This window comes from Trichosurus vulpecula, chromosome 1, assembly GCF_011100635.1.
Source record: "Trichosurus vulpecula isolate mTriVul1 chromosome 1, mTriVul1.pri, whole genome shotgun sequence".
Lineage (NCBI taxonomy): Eukaryota > Metazoa > Chordata > Mammalia > Diprotodontia > Phalangeridae > Trichosurus > Trichosurus vulpecula.
This window is the reverse complement of record NC_050573.1, coordinates 23,253,289-23,280,494: the sequence shown is the minus strand read 5'-3', so window position 1 is coordinate 23,280,494 and position 27,206 is coordinate 23,253,289. Positions and strand designations below refer to the sequence as shown.

The 27,206-nt window shown below is 41.7% G+C and overlaps 1 protein-coding gene across 1 annotated transcript; it reads right to left on the bottom strand.

Annotated features, from left to right (window-relative positions):
• Window positions 1–595: 595 nt before the first annotated feature.
• On the bottom strand, window positions 596–27,206 carry LOC118833575 (2'-5'-oligoadenylate synthase-like protein 2). The gene is given in 8 exon segments (XM_036740950.1): window positions 596–1,015; window positions 1,955–2,473; window positions 2,866–3,013; window positions 9,100–9,362; window positions 12,771–12,964; window positions 17,884–18,172; window positions 25,491–25,499; window positions 27,009–27,206. Coding segments are annotated over 8 exon segments (1,734 nt in total). The 3' UTR covers window positions 596–901.

The window sequence follows — 27,206 nt, the reverse complement described above, 5'->3', positions numbered from 1 at the left end:
CGATCATTTATTAATGTCTGTTATGTGCTAGACTCTGGGGACAGAGATACAAAGAATGAAAAAAAATCCTACTTGCAAGGAGTTTATATTCTAATAGGGGAGATAACACATCCGTATACATAGAATAAGTATACAGAGAATAGGGCATGGTTAGGGACTGAGCTGGTGATTTCTTTGACACAGGGAACTCCTAGGTGGGAAAACTCCATCTACTAATGGAGGTCAGCACCACCTCTGCAATGCACTTTCTTAAAGTGTTTCAGTGATTAAATGACTTGCCCAGGATCATCCCTTTGAGGAAACACTGGAGTTTATTGCATGCCAAAGGGGAGGAGGAAGGGGAGGGGAAGAGGTGACATGGACAGATCTGAGCTTTGGGAAGACCACATTGACAGCAGAGTAGGGGACAGACTGGAGTGGGGAGAGACTTGCGGCAGGGACATCACCCAGCAGCTGTTGCAATAGTCCAGGTATCCAGGGATATTCATGCCACTTGGATTAGCAGGGAGTCACCAACCATCACCCTTCCAGTAAGATGGAGGACACCTAGGCTTTGCTATCTGCCCTGCTGTAGCATCCTCCCAACCTGTAGGCACTGCCATCCGACCGGCTGATACACCCCAAAGAACCCAATGCCTTGCCATCCACCCCTTTGATGCACCTTTAGGACTTCTGGAGCTTCCCATTAGCTTTGCAAATGAACTCTGATGTGTGTTTTCTCCCCCAATTAGAGTGTGAGCTCTGGGAAGGCAGGGGCTGTTGCTACTCAGTGCTTAGTATATAGTAAGTACTTAATAGATGCTTATTCATTCATTCACTTATCATAAACCTCTTGAATCTTCTCCAGGGATTCGTTATAGACTGAAGTATGTATAGACCAAGCCACATATGGCACTATGGATCAGAGATCTCCCACACGTGAGCCTATCTGCTCCCTCGGTCCTGTAACACATCCTCTGTGCCTGATGCCTTTTGTAGTACACGAGGAGCCAGAGACACCAACAGGAAGAGAAGTCTGAAATGAGACAAATTTTATTGATCTGTAGAGCAAACAATTGGCTGGGACCACTCAGAAGACACAGAACAGCATGTCCATCTAGACCCTCCCTAGAAGCATCCCTTCCTTGTGTAAGATCAGAGTAGAAAAGGATGACACAGAGCAAGAGAAGAAGCATTGAGGGACTTTCTAGAGGGACAGCCTAGAAGGGAAGGCCTACCATCCCTGGCTCCTTTCCCTGTATTCTTATTTATTTTTTTAGATTTTAAAAAATTTAATAAGTTAATTTATTTATTTTTAGTTTTCAACATTCACTCCCATAAGTTTTAAATTTTCTCCGCCTCCCTCCCCTCCTCCTCCCTAAGACAGCATGCAATCTGATATAGGCACTACACATACATTCCTATTAAACATATTTTCATGTTAGTCATGTCATATAGAAGAATTAGAAGAAATTCCTTTCCCTCTATTCTGGGCCAGGCCTAAGTTAGGCCATTTTAGGAATTGCAGACCTGAGGATTAAAATGCAATAAAAAGCATTTATAAAGTGTAAAATGCATTTGAAAACTCAATTTAAGAAGAGAGGAAAAGAATCAATTTAAAAAGATAGCGGGTCAAAATCAAACACTCCTTCCTCCCCCTCATCCTGCAGAGTCATCACAGCAGCTAAGCAGGTACTTCCTGGAGGGCACTGAGAGCCCAGATGTTGCTGCTGATGCAAATTCTCACTTAGCTGGGCTTTTTTATACTTTTGAATGGCAAAGCAATCACACAGTCTCCCCACCCTTTAAAAGAATCATCCCAGTCCTACACTCAGGGCAGCCACCATCTGGCCCACTTCTGATATGAAAGAGAGAGTGAGAGGGTGGGGCAGGAAGAGGAGGAGGAGTTGGAGGAGTCAGGGCTTGCTTCAGTGATGGGAGCATGAGGATGTTCCTATGACTGCTAAGTTCTTACCAATGCCTCCTTTCTTTTCTTTTTCTCCAACCTGCGTTTTTCCTTTCTGGTCAACTCAAACTCCAGGGTGTCGCCATCTTTAATGCCATAGTCTATGAGATCTTTTCCCATCTGAAGGAGTTGACCTTGGAATCTTAGATTCTGCCCCGTCACAGGCAGCATTTTCTGATCTTCAATCTGCTGTTTCACCATCAGGACAGTATCTTTGCTTTCAAAGGGGTAGGTTTGGTAGGTGTCATCAGGAAATTTCACATGGATTTTGTATCTGGCAGAATTGATATCCAGCACTTGGATTTGTATTTGGTAGAAGATACGGTATTTTGCCAGGGTCTTGTGTCCCATCAATACCTCGGGCTTTGTGTTGGGTTCCTCAAAGGAGAGGCGCTGATCAGCTATGGGGATCTTTTTAACCCTTTCAATCTCCTTTTTCATCTCTTGGATGGGGTCACAGGGATTCACATAGTATTTCAACTCCCATAAACCAGGACATGTTAGAGTCACCCATATATTTCTTGCTCCCTGGGGGGAGGAGAGAGAGAAAGAGAGAGAGAGAGAGAGAGAGAGAGAGAGAGAGAGAGAGAGAGAGAGAGAGAGAGAGAAAGCATTGGTTATCTGTAGGTCTCTCCTGTCCTAGGTCACAAGAGCCCCCTCTCCTCCTGGGAAGTGCATTTGAGTATTCTTTGTTACCCATTCCTGTGCCCTTGACTACAGAAACCTTGTCATTAGAGAAGAATGACTCCAGTCCCAGGAAGAGTCAATCCTGGGGATGGAGTTCAGCTCATCTAGCCCAGACCTCATTCACTTTTGTTGGCTTTGTTGGACCTAAGAAATCCCAAAGTCATGTTAGAGGCTATGAGGGGGGGGCAGGAAATAGGTAGAGGTCTCTGAAGCCCCAAAGGAAGGGTCACTACCTTTATTCTCCAGCTTGAGATGTACCTTCCATCTTTCATTCGACAGCAGGCCTGTTTAAGGCAGTAGGAAGCCTCTTGGATTACTAGGTACCACTCACATTCGTATCCTACTTTGTTGGTGGGGTCTGCTGGGTCCAAGATAACTGGCCTATAATATCAAAGAAGATTGTCATTTTTGTGCAGGGAGGCTCCTCACCCAGTTCTGTCGGAACCATTTGGGCCATGCTAGAGAATGCTTCCTCTCCTAGTTCAGGATCATAGAATTTAAAATTGAAAACTAATTATAAGATCGTAGAATCAAAGATTTGAGCAGGAAGAGCCCTTAGAAGTCATCTAAGTAGCTAGGTGGAACAGAGAATAGACTACCACGCCTGGAGTCAGGATGAACTGAATTGAAATCTGGCCTCAGACACTTACTAGCTGTGTGACCCTGGGCAAGTCACTTAATCTCTGTTTGCTTCAGTTGCCCCAACTGTAAAATTGGGATAATGATAGCACCTATGTTCCATGGTCGTTGTGAAGACCGAATGAGGTAATAATCATGAAGTGCTTAGCACTGTGCCTGGTACACAGTAAGCGCCGTATAAATGTTAACTATTATTATCTTTATCATTATATCCAACCCCTTCATTTTATAGGTGAGGAAATGGCAGCTGCTGGGTAATCTTCCCAACCTCTTGGGTGAGGCATACCCATCAGTGGGAGTCCACTAATCACGGGTCAAAACAGGAGGTCCAGTTAAAAGTAAAGAGATTTATTAGCGTGCTAGGGAATCTGCTCTTGATGATAGCAAATTTGGATTTCTGGGGGACAGAAAATCTTGTTTTTTACAACCTTTCAGGCCCACTTAGACTGCACAGGCAATAAGCAACATTCTGTAGCAATTCAGGATAGAGAAGTAAGGCATTTCTCAGGCAAGGGAGAGGTTGAGAAAGAAGGGGATCAGTCAAGGGAGACAAAAGGAGAGTACAAGTGACAGGATGTAGTAGAAATTTAGATTCGAACATATTTCCCACCCATCAATAGGCCGTATGACCTACTTACAACACAGGAAGCCTAAGTGATGTGTGGTGGGAGGAGCTGCCTGACAGGAAAGGAAGTTATGTGGAGAGGAAGAGGGAGATGGGGAGGGGGAGGGGGAGGGGGAGAGGGGGAGAGGGAGGGAAAGGGGAGAGGGGGAGGGGGAGGGGGAGGGGGAGAGGGAGAGTTATGGCTGCTAATGGCCATTGTGATTGTTAGAACTGAACAGGCTGACTTAGCTGTACTGGGAGATTGTTTTGGGTAAGAACCCAGCAGGGGGTTGGAGAGGTTTTGGGATGGCGAGGCTCCAGGTTGTGACGTTGTGTGTTGGGTGTTTTGCTGCTCTGATAGACTGGATAAATGGCTTGTGGGATATAGTTCTCTGGTGTCTGAATAAATGGTTTACTTCTTCTACCTTCTACGTGGAGAGTCTCGTATACTTTGTGATACAGAACTACATAGGCATTTTGATAATTATCATCTACATTGTTATCATTGCCTTACTGATACGCAGGATGCTTCAGAATAAGAAAATATTACATGTTCAAGGGCAAGAGAGAAGAGGAAATGACCAAATACTTTTTATAATTGTGAAAGAAATCCTTTTAGACAAACCTGCGATCTCTTATCCAAGGACAAGCAAGTAGTTCTTACAGCTGTGGACGAGACCATCCACTTTGCCATGTGTTTGTATGAGAATTCTAATATTAGGCCACCAGGTGGCTGGGGGATCCCTACATTGTTAGTCCATCAAGATGTTGAAAAAATAGTTGTGGTTCTCCTTTTCCTCCCCACAAGGCTCTGAGAGGGAAACGACCTGCTTAGTTATTATTTCCATCAAAAAGCATCCCATTAAATTGAGGGGATGCCCATCAATTTGGGGTGGCTGAACAAGTTGTGGATGGAATACTATTATACTATAAGAAATGATGAGCAAGATGGTTTCAGAAAAATCTGGGAAGACACATGAACTGATGCAAAGTGAAGTGAGCAGAACAAGAACATTGTGCACGGTAAAAGCAATATAAATGACACAGGACGATTCCAAAGAACTCATGATGAAAAATACTTTCTGCCTCAAGAGAGAACTGATGAACTCTAAATGTAGATTGAAGCATATTTTTTCACTTTATTTTTCTTGTGTTTTTTTTGCAACATGGCTTATACTGAAATGTTCTGCAAGACTTTACATTATAATTAATATCATATTAATTGCATTCTCAGTCATTAAGGGAGGTGCTGGGGGGAGGAAGAGAATTTGGACCTCAAAATTATAAAATGAATATTAAAAATTGTTTAGAATGTAATTGGGAAATATTTAACGAAATAAATAAATGTAATGTTTAAAAGTATTTCATCTCTTGTCTCTCCTTTTTCGTAGGTTGTGCTGAAATGTACCCTCTCCTCATTGCAGTTTCTTAGGAGCTTTATCTAACTTTGATGAGTTTGTGGAGTCTTTTGTTCTATAGCCACTTTTCATTATTTACCCAGTTATGTAGTTTGGACCAAGTTCAGTGCTGGAGAGGCTGGTTTCTAATGAAATGTGGCTAGGTTCCCTGTTCTCACAATCCTCAGCTCATTAGACTCCAGTACCCCAGGACAACTTTACTTAGAACAAGGGCAATGATTCTCACCTATGATTTCCCCAAAAGGGGGAATAAAAAGGTACTCAATAATATACAATATAAACAGTTGATAATTGATTTCTACATTCAACAGAAATGCTAAACATCAATGATTTGCAGTATCTGTTTGACCAAAAATGAACTTAAAACAGCATCCAGTAATTTGGCTTATAATTGTCCTTAAATCTTCTGAAAGGCTGATACTATCATGAGAATGTAACATGGTCTGTAGGATTGTTTATCAAGTATTTTATATTTCACCTCAACTCTGTACTGTACAAACAATTCTTGGCATATCTCAGCTGATTAAGCAGCCAGGCTTTGGCCAGTTCTCTTGTCTGTGATGCTAAGTAAGTCACTTAACCTCTCAGTGGCTCAGGCAATCCCTAAAACTATGAGTTTCAGAGAAAGTGCTGATCTATTCCGGTAGAAGGAGTTTCCTCATGAGAAGTTCTGTTCAGAGAAGAAATCAAAGACTGGTCCAACAAAAATGTAGACACTTTTTTGGGGGGTGGGGGAAGTTTTTCTTATTTATTATATTTCCTCCAGGAGAATGAAAGTTCCTTGAGGGAAGGTTTATTTTGTTTTGTCTTTGTATTCTCTGTGTTTAAAAGCATGCCTGGCACATAACAGGTGTTCAATAAATGCTTGCTCTATTGAGTTGATTCAATCCACAAAAATATAATACAGCTAGTGAATGCCAAAGCTGGTATTTGAAGACTGAGCTTTTTGTCTTTAAATAGAGTGTGTTCTACAAGTGATGTTGCCACTGGCCATGTTGTTATTCTTCAGTCATTTCAGTTATGTCTGACTCTTTATGAACCCCCTTTGGGATTTTTTTGGAGGGGGGAAGGTGGGGCAATTGGGGTAAAGTGACTTGCCCAAGGTCACACAGCTAGTAAGTGTGTCAAGTGTCTGAGACCGGATTTGAACTCAGATCTTCCTGACTCCAGGGCCAGTGCTCTACCCACTGCGCCACCTAGCTGCCCCCATTTAGGTTTTTCTTGACAAAGATATTGGAGTGTTTTGCCATTTCCTTCTCCAGCTCATTTTACAGATGAGGAAACTGAGGCAAACAGGGCTAAATGACTTGTCCAGGGTCACACAGCTAGTAAGTGTCTGAGGCCAGATTTGAACAAGGGAAGATGAATCTTCTTGACTCGAGGCCTGACATTTTATCCACTGTACAACTCAGCTGTCCTTGAACCCTGAACACCTTCAGCAATATCTTTGGCTAGTGTTTATCTAGCCTCTTGAAGAATTCCATTCATAGAGAACTCACTAGCTCCTGAAAAAATCCTTGGGGATATGAAGAAGAAGGCAAAAGAGGAAGACGTTTTCAGTCATAAAGTGAGGTCTTCTCCAAACCTTATGTCCCTGGTACCCAGGGGTGATAGGGTTTTGGGGGGGTGAGGGATTTGATACAATTGACTCATTCCTTGCCCATCCTAACCCTTCTCTCCCTTTTCACCTACAAGGACCTTCTAATATCGTACCTCTTCCTGTGTAGCTTGTTAGAGGCAGCATGGCATGATGGACTTTGAATCAAGAAGACCTGGGATCCCACCTACCTCAGATACTTACTCCCTGTGTTACCCTCGGTAAGTTACCTAATCTCTCCGGGCCTCAGTTTCCTCTTCTATAAAATGAAGGGGTCTGACTTGGTGGTGGCTCTAAGGTTCCTTCTAGCTCTAAGTCTGTGATCCCATAATTAGTTAATGGAGTCACAGATCTTGAGCTAATAAGGACTTTACAGGTGCCCGGCCATGCCTCCGTCTGACATTAGCACGATGTGCCATGACTGCTGTTGTGGAGATGAATGACTGTAGCAGACAGTATCTCAAGGTAGTGATAGGTGTTGGACAACTTGGCTCGGTGGGACAATGTTTTGGAGAAGAGAGAGAGAGAGAGAGAGAGGGAGAGAGAGAGAGAGAGAGGGAGAGAGAGAGAGAGGAAGAGAGAGAGAGAGGAAGAGAGAGAGAGAGGGAGAGAGAGAGAGAGAGGGAGAGAGAGAGAGAGAGAGAGAGAGAGAGAGAGAATGAGAGAGAGTGAGACAATGAGAGAGAGAGAGAGAGAGAATGAGAGAGAGTGAGACAGTGAGAGAGAGAGAGAGAGAGAGGGAGAGAGAGAGAGAGAGAGAGGCCAGAAGAAGAGGCACTGTCACTCTTGTGGATTCTGTCTGCTGACTTCTGGGCAGCAGTGGCGGCTGCTCTCCTCCCCCTTTTCCCTTTCCTCCAGGACCTTGTGAATTCCTGACATAGAGGTTGAGGATTGACTAAATGACCCTCTTGCTAAGATGTGATGGACTGTGCTGGTGAAGTTGCAGTGTAGTTACAGATGCAGGGAATGCTACTTTTCTTCTCACTTGCTTATTAGAGAGAGACTAGCTTAAACTGTGGAGCATCATTAAGTGGGTCAATGATTATAGGGTGTTTGTATCCTTTCTAGTAGTTTAGGGGGAAGTGGTGGCCACTTATAAGGAATACAAGAAAATTTCAGGGTACCCGCATGTGATGGTGCTGACTGCTGCTTTCCCTAAGGGTTCTCCCATCAGGATAGGACTGAGCTCAGGGGAGGAAAGTCATCGCATTTCCCTCTGAAACCAGCTCAGGGAACTGTTGGCTTATACACTTAGTGGTTTGAGAACAGACTGGTTATCCTGGAGTTTGGAACACTGTGCCATCACAATCTACGAGCCAGAAGATATACTGGAGTCACACCCAGGCATTCTTAAAGAGACCCACACCATTTACCGGAGAGCAGACTGAAAGGAATGGGGAGCAGCTGAGCAGCAGCAAGGATAGATGGCAAGTCCCACCCGGTGCTTACCAAGCTGATCTGGAAAGAATGGGCAACACGGTGACAACAGGTGAAAGGGAACTGGGAGGGGAGCTGAGCTCTGGTAGAGAAGGGAGAGGCTGAGGGAGGCCACAAGACCCTTGCAGGTATCTTGGAACACTGAACTCAGGCAGAATCTTCTAGTTCTTATCACCTCTTTGAGCATCGAAAGCAGTTCTCTGAGTTCTCTTTCCCTGATTTCCCTTCCAGATTTAGACACAAGTACTACAGTATACTTAAACTCTCTTATCTAAGAGTTTCCCATACCCTGATTTGGCCCCAAATACAAAAACCCCAGGAGTTAGACAGAAAATTAACTTCTTAGAACCTCAGGTTCCTCATCTGTAAAAATGCAATAAATAATCATAAGATTTTACTGGGTTACTGTGTGACTCAAATGGCGAGCATTTTTATACACCTACTATGTGCCAGGCACTGTGCTAAACACTTTATAAATACTATCTCATTTGATCCTCACAACAACCCAGGAGACAGGTGCTCTCATTATCCTCATTTTATAATTTAGGAAACCGAGGCAGACAAAAGTGGAGTGCCTTGCCCAAGATCACACAGCCATGAAGTGCCTGAGGTTGGGTTTAAACTCAGCTCTTCTTGACTCCAGGCCCAGAGCTCTATCTGCTATATCACCCAATATGTAAAGTGCTTTTTAAATCTTAAAGCACTACATAATTGCCAGCTCTTGCAGGCATCACCCATAGAGAGCAGAGACAAGGAGAGGAGCGTTGCTCACCTTTTCTTCTTCTTGCCTGGTCTATCATACCTCAGCTGCCTTTTCACGAAGTGCTCAACCACATGACTTTCAAAATTGTAGTAGTCGGTCCAGTAGATACAGATCCTTTTGCACTCCTTCAGCAGCTTCATCACAGTCACAAATACTTTAGCTAGCCAGAAGTCTTCTGCTTTTTGGGTTGCTGTCTCCCAGGCATAGATAGTCAGCAGCTCCAGGGCATATGTGGGGGGGCAATGTTTTTCTGGGTATTTGTTTTCCACATACTATTAGAAGAGATAGAGACGTTTTAAGATTGAGAAGTTTTAGGATTTCAGATAGGGAATACTGTTCGATAAAGTCCAAGGTCTTCTCCATCCTGTTTTTCTCTATGTGTTTCTCACCCACTTGAATTCTCCAAGACAAGCATGTTCTTAATCACTTAGCCAATCCCTAGAATTTCAAGGCTCCCAAGAACTTCAATTTCAACCTCTTCCAAGACCTCCATGTATTGATAAGAAGTCTGAGTCTCACTTTCACCATGGCCTACCTTTACCTATACTTTACCTTACACTGAAAACGGAGATGATGGGAAGAGAGGAAGCATTTAGTCAGCTCTTACTCTGTGCCAGGTACTGTGTTAAGCATTTTACAAACATCTCATTTGATAATAACATTGCTCTCAGGTCATGGCATAGCAACGCTGGTTTTAGTGTCTAAAGATTCATTAGGTCATATAAGCACCATGTGGTAAGGTCGTTCTCTTGGGTCATCAGAAGGGGGCAGAGCTTAGGCTGGAAGAGGGTTGATGAGATCAAAGACAGTTCTGCGGAAATGGCCCAAGGGAAACAGTTCATACGTTTCTTGGCTTTCAGGGAATACTATGAAGGCAACCTCTGGTAAGCAACAGGTATATTTTAGTTACAATGTGATTCTAACTTGCTTTTCTCCTGCATTGATTAGCTCTTTTTGTGTGCTTGTTGGTCCAGACAAACTGGACTTCTTCTTGTGCCTTACACACGGCTCTACCTCCCATCTCTGCGCTTTTGTGCAGAATGTTTCCCGTGCCTGGAATGGTCTACCATCTCACTCATGTCTCTCGGAATTCCTAGTTTTCTTCGTAAACTCAGCACAGACACCCACCTTCTACGCGAAGCCTTTCCATTTCTCCTTGCTCCTTTTATTTAATTCAAGGACATCACCACCCTTCTAATTAGGTAGGTTTGCAACTTTAGCATTATCTTCAACTGTTCACTCTCATTCAAGTGAGACATCCAATCGTGTCTCACGGTTTCTATCCAGAACATCTCTCACCTAATATCCCATCCTCTCCACTCACATAGCCACCACCCTGAACCAGAACACTATCACTTCACATCTGGATTATCTTCTCCACTCACATAGCCACCACCCTAAACCAGGACACCATCACCTCCCATCTGGATTATCTTCTCCACTCACATAACTACCACCCTAAACCAGGACCCCATCACCTCACATTTGGATTATCCTCTCCACTCACATACTCACCACCCTAAATCAGGATCCCATCACCTCACATCTGGTATCTTCTCCACTCACATAGCCACCACCCTAAACCAGGACACCATCACTTCACATCTGGATTATCCTCTCCACTCACATACTCACCACCCTAAACCAGGACCCCATCATCTCACATCTGGATTATAGAAATAGCCTTTTAATTGTTCTCCCTGCCTCAAGCCTCCTCCTCCATGCTAATCCATCCTCCACTCAACTGCCAAGGTGATTTCCACACCACCCCAAAACACAGGATTGACCATGTTATTCTCTTACTCGATAAACTTCAGGAGTTCCTTACTTCTTCTAGGATGAAATACAAACTCCTTTATTTAGCATTTATAGACCCAGCTCTTTACAACTGGGCTCTTCTCCACATTTCCAGACTTTTTACTCCATTTCATGAATGCCACAATCCAACCAACCTGACACTTCTTGCTGCCCTCAAACACAGTGCTCCATTTGCTGTCTCTCCACTGGCTGTTCCCCATGCCTGCCTCTGCCTTTCAGGATCTCTTCAAAATTTAGAGCTCCAATGCCACCTTCTGCAAGAGACCTTTCCCTCTCTCCCCCTAGCTCCTAGAGTGTTCCTCTCTAAAGCTACCTTGCACCTACTTTGTATGTATCTTGTGTGGACCTACCTATCTATGTGTATGTTCTTTCCTCAAAATTGTCCCTTCAGATTTATAAAGCCTTTTACACAGATCTCATCCTCACAATAACTCTAGGAAATTGCCAAGTGCTAGGGTTACCCTCATTTTAAAAATGAGGAAATTGGGGCCAGGAGAAGTTAAATGACTTATCCAGGACCACAGAGCTAGGAAATGTCTGAGACTAGATCTGGATTCAGGCCTGCCTAATTCCAGGGCTAGTACTTTGTCTACAGAGGGTGTTCCTAAAGTCTGGACACATAGGAAAAAATGCATATTTTCAAAAAATGAAATAATTGAAATTTTCAACAACATTTTATTTAATTGGAATATAACAAATAACATCTTCAACTTCAAATAACATCATATGATTTCATATTCATATTCCAAGAGTGAATGTGTTAAAATTGACAGCAATGCGGAGTTATTGCATCGAGTTCATGTGAATCTTGCAAAGTGCACCAACGTTTGCATCACAAATGATGGAAATCATATTGAAGATGTTAATTGTTAATATTCCAATTAAATAAAATGTTGTTGAAAATTCAATCATTTCATTTCTTGAAAATATGCATTTTTTCCTATGTGCCAAGACCTTAGGAATACCCTGTATTATGCTACCTAGCTGTCTCTCTGAAGCCAAGGACTCTCACTTTGTATCTTCAGTGTGGACACAGTTCTTGGTACATGTCAGGTGCTTAATAAATGTTTATTGATTGTTTAATATGGCCCTTATATCAAGGATTCTTTGCCCTTTTTAATGTCCTGGACCCCTTTGGGAGCCCAATGAAGCCTATGAAATTTTTCAATACATAAAATAAAATACATAGAATTGCAAAGGAAACTAGTTGTATCGAAATATGATTATAACATTATTTTCCATATCCAAGCTCACAGACCACCACAAATCTATTCCTAAACCCCCAGATTAAGAACCCCTGCTTTGTATTTACTTTGTTTCTACTTAATAGTAAGCATACCTTGTTAGTTTGGGCATACATTTGAATATGTACATATTATCTCCCCTGCCAGAGTGCCAGCTTCTTGAGGTCATGGAGTATTTTATTTTTTAATCATTCTCTCTCCAGCACCCAGGACAGCACCTACCAATTTTGTTCATTGATTTAGCAATGTGACCTAGCAATCTTGATACCTGTGTGGACATCTCACAAGACCATAAGATTTATGGTTGGAAGGGACTTTGGAGATTCTCTAATCCAACCCTGTCATTTTAGAAATGAGGAACCAGCAATTGCAGAAATGAAGTGATTTGCCCAATGTCTCCCAGGTCATAAATAGGAGAGCCAGGATTCAAACCTGGGGGAAAATACCCAGTGCTCTTGTCAGAGGAACATCGTAAGGCTTCTAAAGGCATCTTTACAGTCACATCCTTCTCTTTGTCACAATCCCACTGCTCTTTCCCTTGGTCACACTGGTCTTTCTAGGCTGTCTCTCCCCCCACGCCCTGGAGCCATGGTGCAGCCTCTGCCCTGCCCACCTTACCTCTCGGTACCAGTATTTCACTAGGCGAAGAAGGCTCTTTAACTTGGTAGGACGCTGTTTCACAAAACTTTTTTGTAGTGCACTGAAGGATGGAGTGAACTCTCCCGGGCTCCTTCCACTCTTTATTAGATTTTCATAGACCTTTTGCTATACGGTAAGTCTTGGTTCCAGATCTGAGGGTGGATTTTCTTTTCCTGATAGTGGGAGAGGCACTGTCTGGATATAATAATCATCTGAAAGCAAAATCTGACTATATCACTCCTTTTTTTTTAAAATTTATTTAATATATTTAGTTTTCTGCATTGATTTTCACAAAGTTTGAATTACTAATTTTCTCCCCATTTCTACCCTCCCGCCTACTCCAGGATGGTGTATATTCTGGTTGCCCTGTTCCCCGGTCAGCCCTCCCTTCTGTCACCCCACTCTCCTCCCATCCCCTTTTCCCTTCTTCTCTTGTAGGGCAAGATAAATTTCTACGCCCCATTGCCTGTGTATCTTATTTCTTAGTTGCATGCAAAAACATTTTTTTTTTGTTTTTGAATGTCTGTTTTTAAAACTTTGAGTTCCAAATTCTCTCCCCTCTCCCCTCCCCGCCCCCTCCCTAAGAAGGCAAGCAATTCAACATAGGCCACATGCGTATCATTATGTAAAACCCTTCCACAATACTCATGTTGTGAAAAACTGTTTTGCTCCTTCCTAACCTATCCCCCTTTATTGAATTTTCTCCCTTGACCCTGTCCCTTTTTGAAAGTGTTTGTTTTTGATTACCTCCTCCCCCTATCTGCCTTCCCTTCTATCATCCCCCCTTTTTTATCTTCTTCCTCCTTCTTTCTTGTGGGGTAAGATACCCTATTGAGTGTGTATGGTATTCCCTCCTCAGATCAAATTCGATGAGAGCAAGATTTACTCATTCCCCCTCACCTGCCCCCTCTTCCCTTCCTACAGAACTGCTTTTTCTTGCCACTTTTATGTGAGATAATTTACTCCATTCTATCTCTCCCTTTCTCTCTCTCTCTCTCTCTCAATATATTCCTCTCTCATCCCTTAATTTGATTTTATTTTTTTAGATATCATTCCTTCATATTCAACTCACCCTGTGCCCTCTGTCTATATATATATATATATATATATATAAAATATATATATATTATATATACACACACACCTACACACATATATACATACACACATTATATATATATATATATACACACACACACACATATATATATATATATACACATACACATATACATACGTGCATATTCCTTTCAGCTACTCTAATAGTGAGGTCTCGTGAATCATACACATCATCTTTCCACGTAGGAATGCCAACAAAACAGTTCAACTTTAGTAAGTCCCTTGTGATTTCTCTTTCTTGTTTACCTTTTCATGCTTCTCTTGATTCTTGTGTTTGAAAGTCAAATTTTCTATTCAGCTCTGGTCTTTTCACTGAGAAAGCTTGAAAGTCCTCTATTTTATTGAAAGTCCATATTTTGCCTTGGAGCATGATACTCAGTTTTGCTGGGTAGGTGATTCTCGGTTTTAATCCTAGCTCCATTGACCTCTGGAATATCATATTCCAAGCCCTTTGACCCCTTAATGTAGAAGCTGCTAGATCTTGTGTTATCCTGATTGTGTTTCCACAACACTTAAATTGTTTCTTTCTGGCTGCTTGCAGTATTTTCTCCTTGATCTGGGAGCTCTGGAATTTGGCGACAATATTCCTAGGAGTTTTCTTTTTGGGATCTTTTTGAGGAGGCGATCTGTGGATTCTTTCAATTTCTATTTTGCCCTGTGGCTCTAGAATATCAGGGCAGTTCTCCTTGATAATTTCTTGAAAGATGATATCTAGGCTCTTTTTTTGATCATGGCTTTCAGGTAGTCCAATAATTTTTAAATTATCTCTCCTGGATCTATTTTCCAGGTCAGTGGTTTTTCCAATGAGATATTTCACATTGTCTTCCACTTTTTCATTCCTTTGGTTCTGTTTTATAATATCTTGATTTCTCATAAAGTCCCTAGCTTCCACTTGCTCCAATCTAATTTTTAAGGTAGTATTTTCTTCAGTGGTCTTTTGGACCTCCTTTTCCATTTGGCTAATTCTGCCTTTCAAGGCATTCTTCTCCTCATTGACTTTTTGGAGCTCTTTTGCCATTTGAGTTAGTCTATTTTTTAAGGTGTTATTTTCTCCAGTATTTTTTTGGGTCTCCTTCAGCAAGTCATTGACTTGTTTTTCATGGTTTTCTTGCATCATTCTAATTTCTCTTCCCAATTTTCCCTCTATTTCTCTAACTTGGTTTTCCAAATCCTTTTTGAGCTCTTCCATGGCCAGAGACCAGTTCATGTTTTCCTTGGAGGCTTTTGATGTAGGCTCTTTGACTTTGTTGACTTCTTCTGGCTGTATACTTTGGTCTTCTTTGTCACCAAAGAAAGATTCCAAAGTCTGAGACTAAATCTGAGTGCATTTTCGCTGCCTGGCCATGTTTCCAGCCAACTTACTTGACCCTTGAGTTTTTCATCGGGTATGACTGCTTGTAGAGTAAAGAGTGCTTTGTTGCAAGATTGAGGGCATGTGCCGTTGTTTTCAGAGCTATTTCTATACAGAAAGCTCTGCCACACCAGTGCTCTTCCTTCCCCAAGAACCACCAACCAGGACCTGACTCAGATCTAAGAGGCTCTGCACTCCTGCTCTGATCCGCCACTTAATTCCTCCCATCAGGTGGGCCTGGGGCCAGAAGCAACTGCAGCTGTAGTTCTGTAGCTGCACCACCCCCACTGTCCCTGGGGGGGGGTGGCCGAACCGTGAACTCTTTTCACTCTGTCCCCCGCAGCTTTTCCCACTAACCTTCTCTGTTGTCTTTGGTGTTTGTGGGTTGAGAAGTCTGGTAAATGCCACAGCTCACTGATTCAGGGTGCTGGGGCCTGTTCTGCCCGGCTCCTGGTTTGGTTGGTCCTGCTGCCACTCACGCTGGGCTGTGCTCCCCTCTGCCCACAGCCCTGTGCATGATAGACCTCACCCAGCGACCATCCAGGCTGTCCTGGGCTGGATCCCTGCTTCCCTCTGCTATTTTGTGGGTTCTGCAGTTCTAGAATTTGTTCAGAGCCATTTTTATAGGTTTTTGGAGGGACGTGGTGGGGAGCTCACGCAAGTCCCTGCTTTCCAGCTGCCATCTTGGCTCTGCCCCCTATCACTCCTTTTCTTATGAATACTCAGTGGCTCCCTATTGTCTATAGGGTAAAATGCCTCAACTTGATATTGATAGCCCTTCACAACCTGCTCCAATCTATCTTTTCAGTCGTATTAGTCTTATTTTCATCCATTTGTTATATATCATTATTTTAAATTCATTTTAATGTAATTTTATTGATGTTTTCTCTTTCTTATATCACCATGGTTTCCCATGTATCTGCCTCCTCCCCTTTCCTGAGAGCTGTCCCATATGCCAAATAGTGTGTGTATCTTTTTTAGGGAGGAAAAAATCAGAATAACTGACTGATACATTGAGAAAGTCCAAAAATATGTGCAATATGTAATGTACAACACCTGTGCATCTCCCGCCTCCACCAAAGGGTGGCTTAGGGGTATCTTGTTGTGTCTTTTCATTTACATTATTCATTATAACATAAGATACGTTCTAGCCAAAGTGACCATCTTATTGTTCCTCACGCTCAATATGCCATCTCCCATCTCTGCTTTTACACCAAGCTGTCCCCCATCCCTTCTCTCCTCTACCTCTTGGAAGTCTTCTTTCAAACTCAACTCACTTGGTAGCTTCCGTAGAAAGCTTTTCCTGATCCCCCTAGTGGTCAGTCAGTCAAAAAATATTTATTGAGACCCACCAGGTGGCAGGCACTTGTACTGAGCAGGAAGTTGTTACTGCTCTCCCCCTCCTCCTCGATTGTCCCATGCGTGCTTATTTGTTTAGATGTTGCATCCTCCAAAGGATAATGTAAGCTCATCAGGGGCAGGGACACTCATTTTGTCTTTGTGTCTATCCCTAGCACCAAGCCTACAGTAGTTGCATAATACTTATTTATCGAATTGGATTGGACCTTGGAATTCACAAACAATTAGTTCACCATGTTTCAGCCCACCAGATATACCTCAGGAGCCTTCTCCCTGAAAAACAGAAACTCTCAGCAGTGTCAGGGCAAGGAGACAAAAAGAACAAGAAAGAGAAGATACAGGTGAACTTAAAAAATAAGTTTCAACGGATGACTCTCTTTCTACCTTTGTTTACCAAATCATCTTCCACATGCTTCCCAGATGGAGCTGCATCCCAGATAATTACCCTAACAGAAGTTCTTAACCTTTTTTTTTTTTTTGCATATCATGGATCCCTTTGGCAGTCTGGGGGAAGCCTATGTATTCCTTCTCAGAATACAGTTTTTAAATGAGTAGAATAAAATACATAGTATTTCTGTGTTGAGCTCTGAATTCAATAGACTCCAGAAACTTCCTATTAGCTCTAAGATAAAATTTTCAAGTCCCCTGGCTTTTAAAGCCCTTGAGAACCTGGGCCCTTCCTATTGCCAGTCTTGTGCCTTACTTCCCTTCACGAACCTTTTGATACAGTGACACTGGCCTCCTGGATGTTCCTCACACAAGACAGTCCATCTACCAACTCTGGTCATTTTCACTGGCTGACCCCCTGTCTGGAACTCTCTCCCTTCTTGTCACCTCTTCTTGGTTTTCCTGGCTTCCTTTATATATTAGCTGAAATCTTAGCTTCAGAAAGAAGCCTTTCCCAGTTTAAAAAGCTAATGCCTTCCTTCTGATATTACTCTCAGTTTATCCTATCTTTATCTTATTTGTACATACTTGTTTGTATATAGTCTCCCCCATTAGAATGTGAGCTCTTTGAGAGCAGGGACTGGGCTTTGCCTTTCTTTGCAAACCCAGGGTTTAACATAGTGCTGGGCGTACTTTGCCCCAAATATTTGTTGACTTAATTTGTCTTATATCGAAATAAAGATGTAATTTTGTGTGGAACCCAATCCATCCCTCCCCACCCCCTATGAGAACTGTATAATCCCTTTGTGGACCTCAGGTTAAGAACTGTTCTCCTAGAAAGACTGCCCTGTCATGCAGGCATTCATCTGTTCTTACCTAGAGCATCGAAGACTGGCAGCACGTTCACATGGATCTGTTTCTTCCACTTCCTTGACTGGACATCGAAGTTCAGGGATTGGGGGGGCACAGACTTATTTGAGCACTCTGGTTTTGAGACGTTGGTAATGTCATAAGCTATGCTTTTTTGGCACTTCTCAAGTTTCTCCATCATGAATTTAATGATGGGACCTCGGAGTTTGTATTGGTCTTCATAGCTGGAGAAACAGCTCAGGAAAAGGAGCATGTCCACATCACAAGTGTGTCGTCTCTGTACAAGGAAGACCAGCTACGTTATCACCCAGGATAGGATTGCTATCGAGTTGCCTTTGTTAACCAAAGTGAAACTCTCTAAGACCTCTAAGCTGGAGCATTTATGAATCACAGCATCTGAGATGCAGAGCTCAAAGGGATGTTGCCACTCATTGAGTCTAATGCCATCATTTTACAAATGAAGAAACTGAGGCCCAGAGAGGAGACATTGCTCGCCCAAGGTCACACAGGTAGTAAATGGCAGAGCCAGGATCTGGGCCCTTATTTTCTGACTCCAACTCTGTCTCTTTTTCCATGGCAACATAGACTCGAAAGGGCCCCTTGGTCTCTATTATTGGACCATCTCTGTCCTCATGGTTCCAGGGGGTAAGAGAGAAGAGAACCAGCATGCATTAAGTGTCTACTGTGTGTCAGACACTGTACCGAGAACTTCACAAATATTTTCTCATTTGACCCTGTGTGAGGTAGTGAGAGAATAAAGTGTGAAGACTTCACAGGGTATATGAATATGTATATATATATATATATATTTATATATGTATTAATGTTTGAGAATCAATATTTAGAGAAAAGGGAAATGGGATAAATTTGAGTCTGTGGGAATCTGATTATTTAGCCTTTAGGAATATCTTTCTCCCCCTTCTTCTTTAGATTTGTAGATGTCACCTCAGCTGTGAATGGAATACAAGATTGTGAAAGCTTCCCTATGAATAACTCAGGCAAAGTGATACTCAAATAGTACAAATTTAGTTAGGATGTAGACCTCACTAGGCCTAAGTTTCGTTTTCCTGTAAATCATATGATTTCAGGGAAATCAGGTGATATTCCCCTCTCCCCCTCCCCTAGTCTACTCACAAACTGCCATCCTAACATTAAAGTTTGCCTATAAGGTAATTCTGTAGTTTCTGTGCTGGTATTGGGTAAAACTTATTCCTGGTTAGATTGTGAGGCCACCTGTTCCCTACAAATGGGGACAGAGGTCCAGCCTCTGGGGTGGGATTTCTTAGAATTGTTTGTACAAGGATATATATCCCCTTGCTTGCCTTCTCCCCCTTGCCTCTCTTCACTAGTATCTCTGCCCTTGTAGTGGGAGATGCCCAATTCTTGCGAGACTTGATCAAATAAAGCTTCTGTTTTGTTTCTACCTTGAGAAAGCCGAGACACCTGTTTTTTTATTTGAGTCGGTGGTCTGTTGACCCACACAGTTTGGGGGCTTGTCCGGGATTCCCCTCGACTGGGGGGGGTTCTGCTCACCAGGGAGCAGGATCCAGCGCGCACCATAAAAATTTATTGGGGGTTCCTGGTCCTGGTGTGGGGCTCCTCCCTGTTGAGGAAAAATCCTGAAGAGAGGAACAGAAGCTGTGCTAGGCTCCATGAAAAGCCCGGCTGGCCGGTGTGGTGTGTGGTGAAGTCATAAACAAGTACGCGTACTCTCCAGAGGTAAGCACTCGGAGGTCTGGGGGTTATCTGTTGAGTTTAAGACTCGGGGAGTGCGGTGATGGCTCCCAACCAAATTAGGGTGGGATAAAACCCCAAGGTCAAGGATGCTCTCGAGGATGCTTCACGGGGGACTTCTGGGGGAGTTGGGTGACCCTCCCCGTTCAGTTTGGCTAAGTTCTTCTGAACTTGGAGGGTGTGGTGATGGCCCTCGTAAATTATGGGAAAAAAAACAGTCTAAGTCTGTGCAGTCGGAGCACAAGCGTGAGGTACCTGTACATAGTCCTTTAGGCAATCGATTGCAAAATTGGAATGAACAACAAAAGTAGAAAGGAAAATGGCCATAGAAAAGAGCTCTTAAAATATTTGACCTAGGTGGGTGGAATGGATTTTTCCTGGTGCTTTGAGGAAAGCTCTCCCAGGGAAAGCAAAAAAGCTTTTGGATTTCTGTATCTTTGTGTCTGTGTCTGTCTGTATCTGTGCTTCTGTGTGTGTGTAATCTGACACCCTGTAATGTCCACTCTCTGGTTTTCTCTCCCTCCCTGACTCCAGTCTCTTCAGAGGAGTGGGAGGGTGAGGGAGAGAGAAAGAGAGAGAAAAATGCTTTCTTGATTAAGTTATGTGATGGAAAAGGCAAGGTAAAGAGGAGTGTCAGGTCAGAATTAGAAAGAAATAAGGTATGTGCATGCAGTTTTACAGGGGCTTTCATCAAAGTCCACCAGAAAGGAAAGGCAAGAAAGTTTAACCATGTAGGGAAGAGGCATGTGAAGGAAGTTTAAGAAAGGTATAATCTATTTGCACAAATAGTGCAGATAGAGGTTTTGAGAGTACAAGGTGGAAACTTTTGGCAAGTTATTAAAAAAAATGATAAATATATATATGCTCTTTCTTTCTCCCTCCATCCCAGATCTGGCCAATTTGGAATGTGGAGAGATAAGAAAGAAAGCGGGAACTTTTCCCTTAAATTTAAGTGAAATGTGTTACTTCTAATTTGATGCTTAAGATAAGTCAGAATTTATTATATTATTTGGCACTAAGGCAAATTCGGAAAATGCATAGATATGAAAAAGGGACACTTTGAGCTCCCCTGTATGAGGAGAAAAGGAAAAAATCTAGAATGTGTACTACAATGCATTGTAATTATGGTTTTCCAATTTTCAAAATTAAGAACTTTAAGTAATGATCCTATAAATAGAATTGAAAAATATTTAATAACATAAAGGTGTTAAATAAATCTATAGAGTTAATAAGTACTTTTTTTACATACAACTACAGAGATCCTTATGTGCGATTTAGTGACCCTTGTTCCTATTTGAATTTGAGAAAAAAAAGTGATTTAAAGCTTCCAAAACAGAGAAATAAAAGTCAAACATGAGAGCCAGTCTGAACATATTTTACCCAAAAGACTGTTACTTACTGTATTCCTGAGAAATAAAAATACTTCTTCAGATAGGAATTATCTCCATAGATATAACCGGGACTGCTCGGGTGAAAACATTTCTAGCTTGCTGTGATTTTCCTACATTTGCTACTTGGAAAGTTTAAAAAGTGATTCGACTGCAAATATACAATAGAGAGTTGGCTCCTTTTCAAAATAATTGCCCTGTGTACTAGCTGCTTTTTCTTATTTAGGCCCTTTATTCTGAGGTGTCTTTCACCTAAAAGTTCTAATATAAATTAAATCTTAATAACATAAAAACTGCAGAAAATAAAATACATGTCGCAACAAAGGCTCTATTCTCTGTTCTCGACTTTGCTGCTTTGTTGCCCTCTCATATCCCACTGACAACAACCCTGCACCCCTGGGCAAGCCCACACTTCTAGGCAACAGGTGGCAGAGGAACCTCTCCTCTCAAGCCCCCAAGTCATTGCTCCCACACCACTGGAACCTGGAATTTTTGCTCCTAGTCTTCCAAACCCAACAACCCCTATTAGAAAGTAAAGATCTCTCAGGGACCCTCCTCAATGACTCCTTAGACCTTTAATTCAGGTGCTGGACTCTGCAGCTTCCCAGCACCCACCCTCCCCGCCCCCCCAGTACACAGCCAGGCTCTGCGACTATGAGGAGAGAAGAAAAGCCTCTATGCTTGGTAAGCCTAAAGTATGTAATGATTTGGGAATGCAATTAATGTCATCTGAAATCTTTCTATTTGTACTATTTTGAAGAGAAAAAAAAATGATATGAAAACAATTGTGTAAAACTGGTTAAGTTACTTTCTCAGGCTTAATTGCCGTTTAGAAAACCAGATATTTTCTACTTTACCTGTAGTTAATGGAAGGCCACAGCTAAAACGATTCAGCCAGCACTTACCTGTAAGATTGTTAACTAGGTTATTTGGGATTACTGTTTTAATGTTAAAAACCAAGAAAGTTCTGAAGAGTTAAAGAAATTATGTCCATCCACCTTTCGGGCTAGATTTGTGGGTGGGTTCTATTAAATCTTATATGGATATTGATTAGGGTAAAGATATTGATCATTGCGAGTTATTAATATTGCTGTTCAATTAATTATCAACCCCCTCTGCCTGGAAGGGAAACTGACTATACCTTGTTAGCAATGATTCAAATTTCTTTGGCTTCCTTTTTACCCAGGGCAAAAGAAGTAGTTAGAATACTGGCCCAGCACATTTTAAACCGATCTAATTATAATAGGTGATTGCAAACTATTTGTAAAACTTTCCCACGACTGTAAACTGTTTTAAGTTAAAAATAATTGCTTCATATTCATTAACTTTATGTGGATTTTCTTCAATGTGAAGTTTTGGTGATGAGATAAATGATTCTCTGTTTGGGGCCATATCTGACTGAGGTAAAGCCACCAAAATGGAAATTAATTGGTTTTGGTTTTCAAGTTTAAGTAGATGATAATTGTTTATGATATTGTTATAGTTCTAAAATTTTTCTTATTGCATAACTTGGTAAGCAGCTGTATCATCTGTGTTGTTAGAGAAGCAATTTCTTTTGCAATCTAAATGTTATTAGGTTAAGAATTGTAATTTAAGAAATCTTAAATTACCAAATTTTGTCTTTAATTGTTTTGCTATCATCTGAGAAATTTGTGAGATCGTTAATTAAGCTATTGATGTTATTGCTTAGAGATAGTATTTACCAGAGTATGTTTAGTTTTGGTTTTTTCTCAATCATGTGGAAAAGGTTTGGTGATCAAAATTTAAGAATTCTTTAGCACTTAGGAATTAATAATAACATCAAGATAAATTATAAGCTATTTCTGAGAAAGAGAGATATTTTTTTTATGAGGAAAAGTTTTGTAAAATCCTTTGCATGATTTTTAGAAAGCCTCGACCTAGAATAAGTGTGCTCAGAGAAACAGCAAAAGATAGCAAACAGACCCAAGGTTTTTCTATTTAACCCCTTCCTGGGGTCCATGTTACTTCTCTTTATTTTGTAAAATTGCCAAGGCACCTGGAAACTATCTGCATGGGCAAGCCCCAGAAAAAGAACTTGTTTGAGTTATGTAGGTCCTAAACAATGAACTTAGCTTGCTAAGAAATTAAAAGTTTATGTACAATAGATAGAAAGGATTCTAATATTTGGCTTTTACACCAGGACAAGTTTAAAGTGGAGAATGAAAGATGTTTAATTAAATCCCTTATGTGTGTGAGTCCTGGTAAATCTTTACTGCTTATTGCAGCTCTGTATCTGACTCTAAGCTGTGATTGGTGGGACTTCCTGTTTAAGGTTAAAAGGCCCTTGGGACCATAACTAATTTTGTTTTGAGTTTGAATCTGGGTATAGTTGTCTACATTACATTGGTATCCGAGAGAAATGCCACAAGCTACTCAGAAGGAATGTGATCCATACTGTTAACGGTGGAGATCTGCATTTGGGACAAAGCCGAGGGGACAATCTTAGCCTCAGTCTAGGATGGGATCCTCCTGGCCTCAGTTTCCCCCTGTGTTTCTTTGGAAAGGAAGTTTCCCACCTATTTCTGAGTGTAGCAATGAGGTGGAAGAGATACTACATAATTGAGGAATTATAACTATATCTGGATTATAAACAGAGCCAAGGATGTTTTATCCTGTCATAGTTGGCATATCACATGTCCCTGCTTTTTTTCCTTCTATAGCAAATTTCTGTGATCAGAGCAAGTAGCCAGTAAAAGAGATGAACTCTTTTTGTGTTATCTTACTGGGCAATCTAATATTTTTATCTAGAACTAGGGCATGTGCAGAAATTTAAACAAACTGCTTAAGACTCACTTTACGATGTTCCCTTTGTCTAAAAAGGAATCTAAGAGCAGTAGTATTATTTCCTATGATCCTCTCTTACTGTTACCGATGTGAAATTCCATTACAGCACCTTTTTGACTGAAAGAAAAAAAAAACAACTTCATAATATCTAAGAATTCTGCAATAACTAGAAACTTTGTTTGTTATGATGCTTTGGAATCAGTGTTACTTATGGACTTTTGCACCAACTTAGTAAAGCTTTATGAAGATGGGTAGAAATGCATACAAGCCACTTAGAACTCACTTAGTAAATGTTCCGTAAGCAATGTGAGAATGTTATTTTGTTATTTGATTAATATCATGCATGTTTAAAATTTTGGTACAATTAATGATGCAAAAAAGAAAAATGGTTCGTGGCCTGGCTTATCATGTAGTGCCATCAAGGAAACATGACATGACTAGGTTAAGATTTTATATGTACTATGTTAAAAATTGGTTATTTAATGTATTTATGTGTGTACTGGAGTCTCATCCCTCTGGTGGGGAAATTAATGATGAGTCATGTAAAGTATGAGAATTTGGGTTCTGATGTGAATTTCTTAAACATGGCAATTGGCCAAGGTTTCAATTTTGAATTTGTAAAGATGATCAGGGTATAATTATTAGAAATGGTAACTTAAAATTGTGCTAAGGTAAATTTTGTAGGAGAATGGACAGAAGCCGGTTCCTCCAAGAAGAATGTGCTGTGGGGATGGCTGAAACAAATACCTAGGACCAGAAGACTTCGTTGATGATCCCTGCCAGACAGCTATATGGGAAGAGACTTTGGACTTTTAAAGGGATGGTTGTATTGTTGTTTTCTTTTGGGTCTCTGTAGTTGTACTTGTAAAGGGGACTGCCCCCTTTGATTTGTCAATACATCGATCAATCCTTCCGATATTTATTAAAAAGGGTAATGGGGACACCAGCATGATGGGAAAGAAAATGTGGTATAAAAGTGTGATGAATGAAGATAGGTGGGTGGATAGTTCATATCAGCAATGGTGTATGTGTGAAATCTTCAACATGGTGTTAAGGAGAGGAGGGAGTGTGTGAGGTAGTGAGAGAATAAAGTGTGAAGACTTCACAGGGTATATGTGTGTGTGTATATATATATATATATATGTATTAATGTTTGAGAATCAATATTTAGAGAAAAGGGAAATGGGATAAATTTGAGTCTGTGGGAATCTGATTATTTAGCCTTTAGGAATGTCTTTCTCCCCCTTCTTTAGATTTGTAGATGTCACCTCAGCTGTGAATGGAATACAAGATCGTGAAAGCTTCCCTACGAATAACTCAGGCAAGGTGATACTCAAATAGTACAAATTTAGTTAGGATGTAGACCTCACTAGGCCTAAGTTTCGTTTTCCTGTAAATCATATGATTTTGGGGAAATCAGGTGATATTCCCCTCTCCCCCTCCCCTAGCCTACTTACAAACCGCCATCTTAACATTAAAGTTTGCCTATAAGGTAATTCTGTAGTTTCTGTGCTGGTATTGGGTAAAACTTATTCCTGGTTAGATTGTGAGGCCACCTGTCCCTACAAATGGGGACAGAGGTCCAGCCTCTGGGGTGGGATTTCTTAGAATTGTTTGTACAAGGATATATATCCCCTTGCTTGCCTTCTCCCCCTTGCCTCTCTTCCCAGCCCCCTCCCAGCACACACTCCCACCCTGGTAGTGGGAGATGCCCAATTCTTGCGAGACTTGATCAAATAAAGCTTCTGTTTTGTTTCTACCTTGAGAAAGCCGAGACACCTCTGTTTTTTTATTTAAGTCGGTGGTCTGTTGACCCACACAACCCTCACAACAATCTTGGAAGGTAGGTACTATTACTGTCTGCAAAGCTGAGTAAGACAAAGGTGAAGTGACTTGCCCAGGGTCACACATCTAGTAAATGTCTGAGGTTGGATTTGAACTTGGGTCTTCCTGACTCCAAGCACAGCGCCCTATCCACTGTAATACCTATTCCAGAGATCAAAAACTAGAGAAAGTCAGACCCTAAAGCCTGCCTACCCTTTGGCTCCTGCAATTATGTAAAGTCAGACATTCCTAGACTTTCTGATTTGGGAGGCTTTGACCTTTGGCACTTGAGGATGGAGGAAGATGGGAGTGAGAAGGGGCTGGGAGTTTATCCAAGAAATTGCTGTTTGGGTCTTTCTTCACTGAGGACTCTCCAAGTGAGTTCTGATGAGAACAAATGATGACGAGTCGTCTAAAAAGTTGTCAAAAAGTTGAATGCAAAGGAAACTTACTAATTAACTTAGATTTTTAAAAGTCATGCACAAATGACGGAAGTACATATAGGCAACAGAAGGGAAGTACAAAAGCATAGCACAGTCCTAAGAGAACTGTGTGGAAGAGAGTCCGGCGAAAGTGAAGAACCGAGGCTATGAGAGGCAGAGGAAGGATTTTTATCAGAGACAGAGAAGTTGGTGCCAGAGGAGAGAGTGGAAAACCTTTGCTTGTTCTAGAATGATTTAGATGGTCTGCTCAAACTTTTCAGATGTTTACATTTACATTTTTGTAAATTACATTTGTAAATTACATTTACAAATGTTTACATTTTCCCACAGAAGAAACAGGGTTGCTGGGCAGGGGAACAGACTGGGGGGGAGGAGGAGGGGGGCCGGGGCGGAGTCCAGCCTTCATATATCAAGCATCTCTGTGCCACTTGATTCAGAGGAATCAGAAAGTGGACCCAGGGTAGTTCCTGGAGGGAGGTCACTTTTTTACCTAGAGTCAGCAAGAGTGGATAGAGAAGAGAGGGAATATGGACAGAGCTGGCCATAGTGGACATGTCCTATTGGGGAAATTAGTGGCTGGCCTAAGGGTTCAGGGTAACATCTACCTGTGAAGTGAGGAGCTGGTGATCCCAGGCCCTCATGTCTCTTCTCTCTCCTCCCACCCAAGGTGAACTTCAAACAATTTTCTTTTTCCTGTTTCACTTCCTGGATATCACTGATTCTCATGTTCTTTGAAAAGTCTGAGTGATTTAGGATCATAGCCCTGGAACTGGAAGGGAGAAGCAGAGGTCTATGAGACTAACTGACTTGTCCAAAATCGCACAGGTAGTAAGCATCAGAGGTGAGATCTGAGCCCTCAGAGCCGGTGTTCTTTCTGTCATGGTATCACCCTTCCTCCTATTCCTCGGTGAAACAGTTTCTGAAGAATGGATCTTACCTTCACCACCTTTGTCACCTTGATCTTTTTGCCTCTCATGGTATAGTCCTGGAAGCATTGCTTTTGAAAGAATCCAGCAATCCTTTCAAAGACATCTTTGATCTCATCCTTCCACTCTTTATCCGGCTGGAGCGCGTGAGCCACAAAGACACCGAGCTTCTCAGCAGGGGTGGCGTACAAATCGTCCGACGTCTCCAT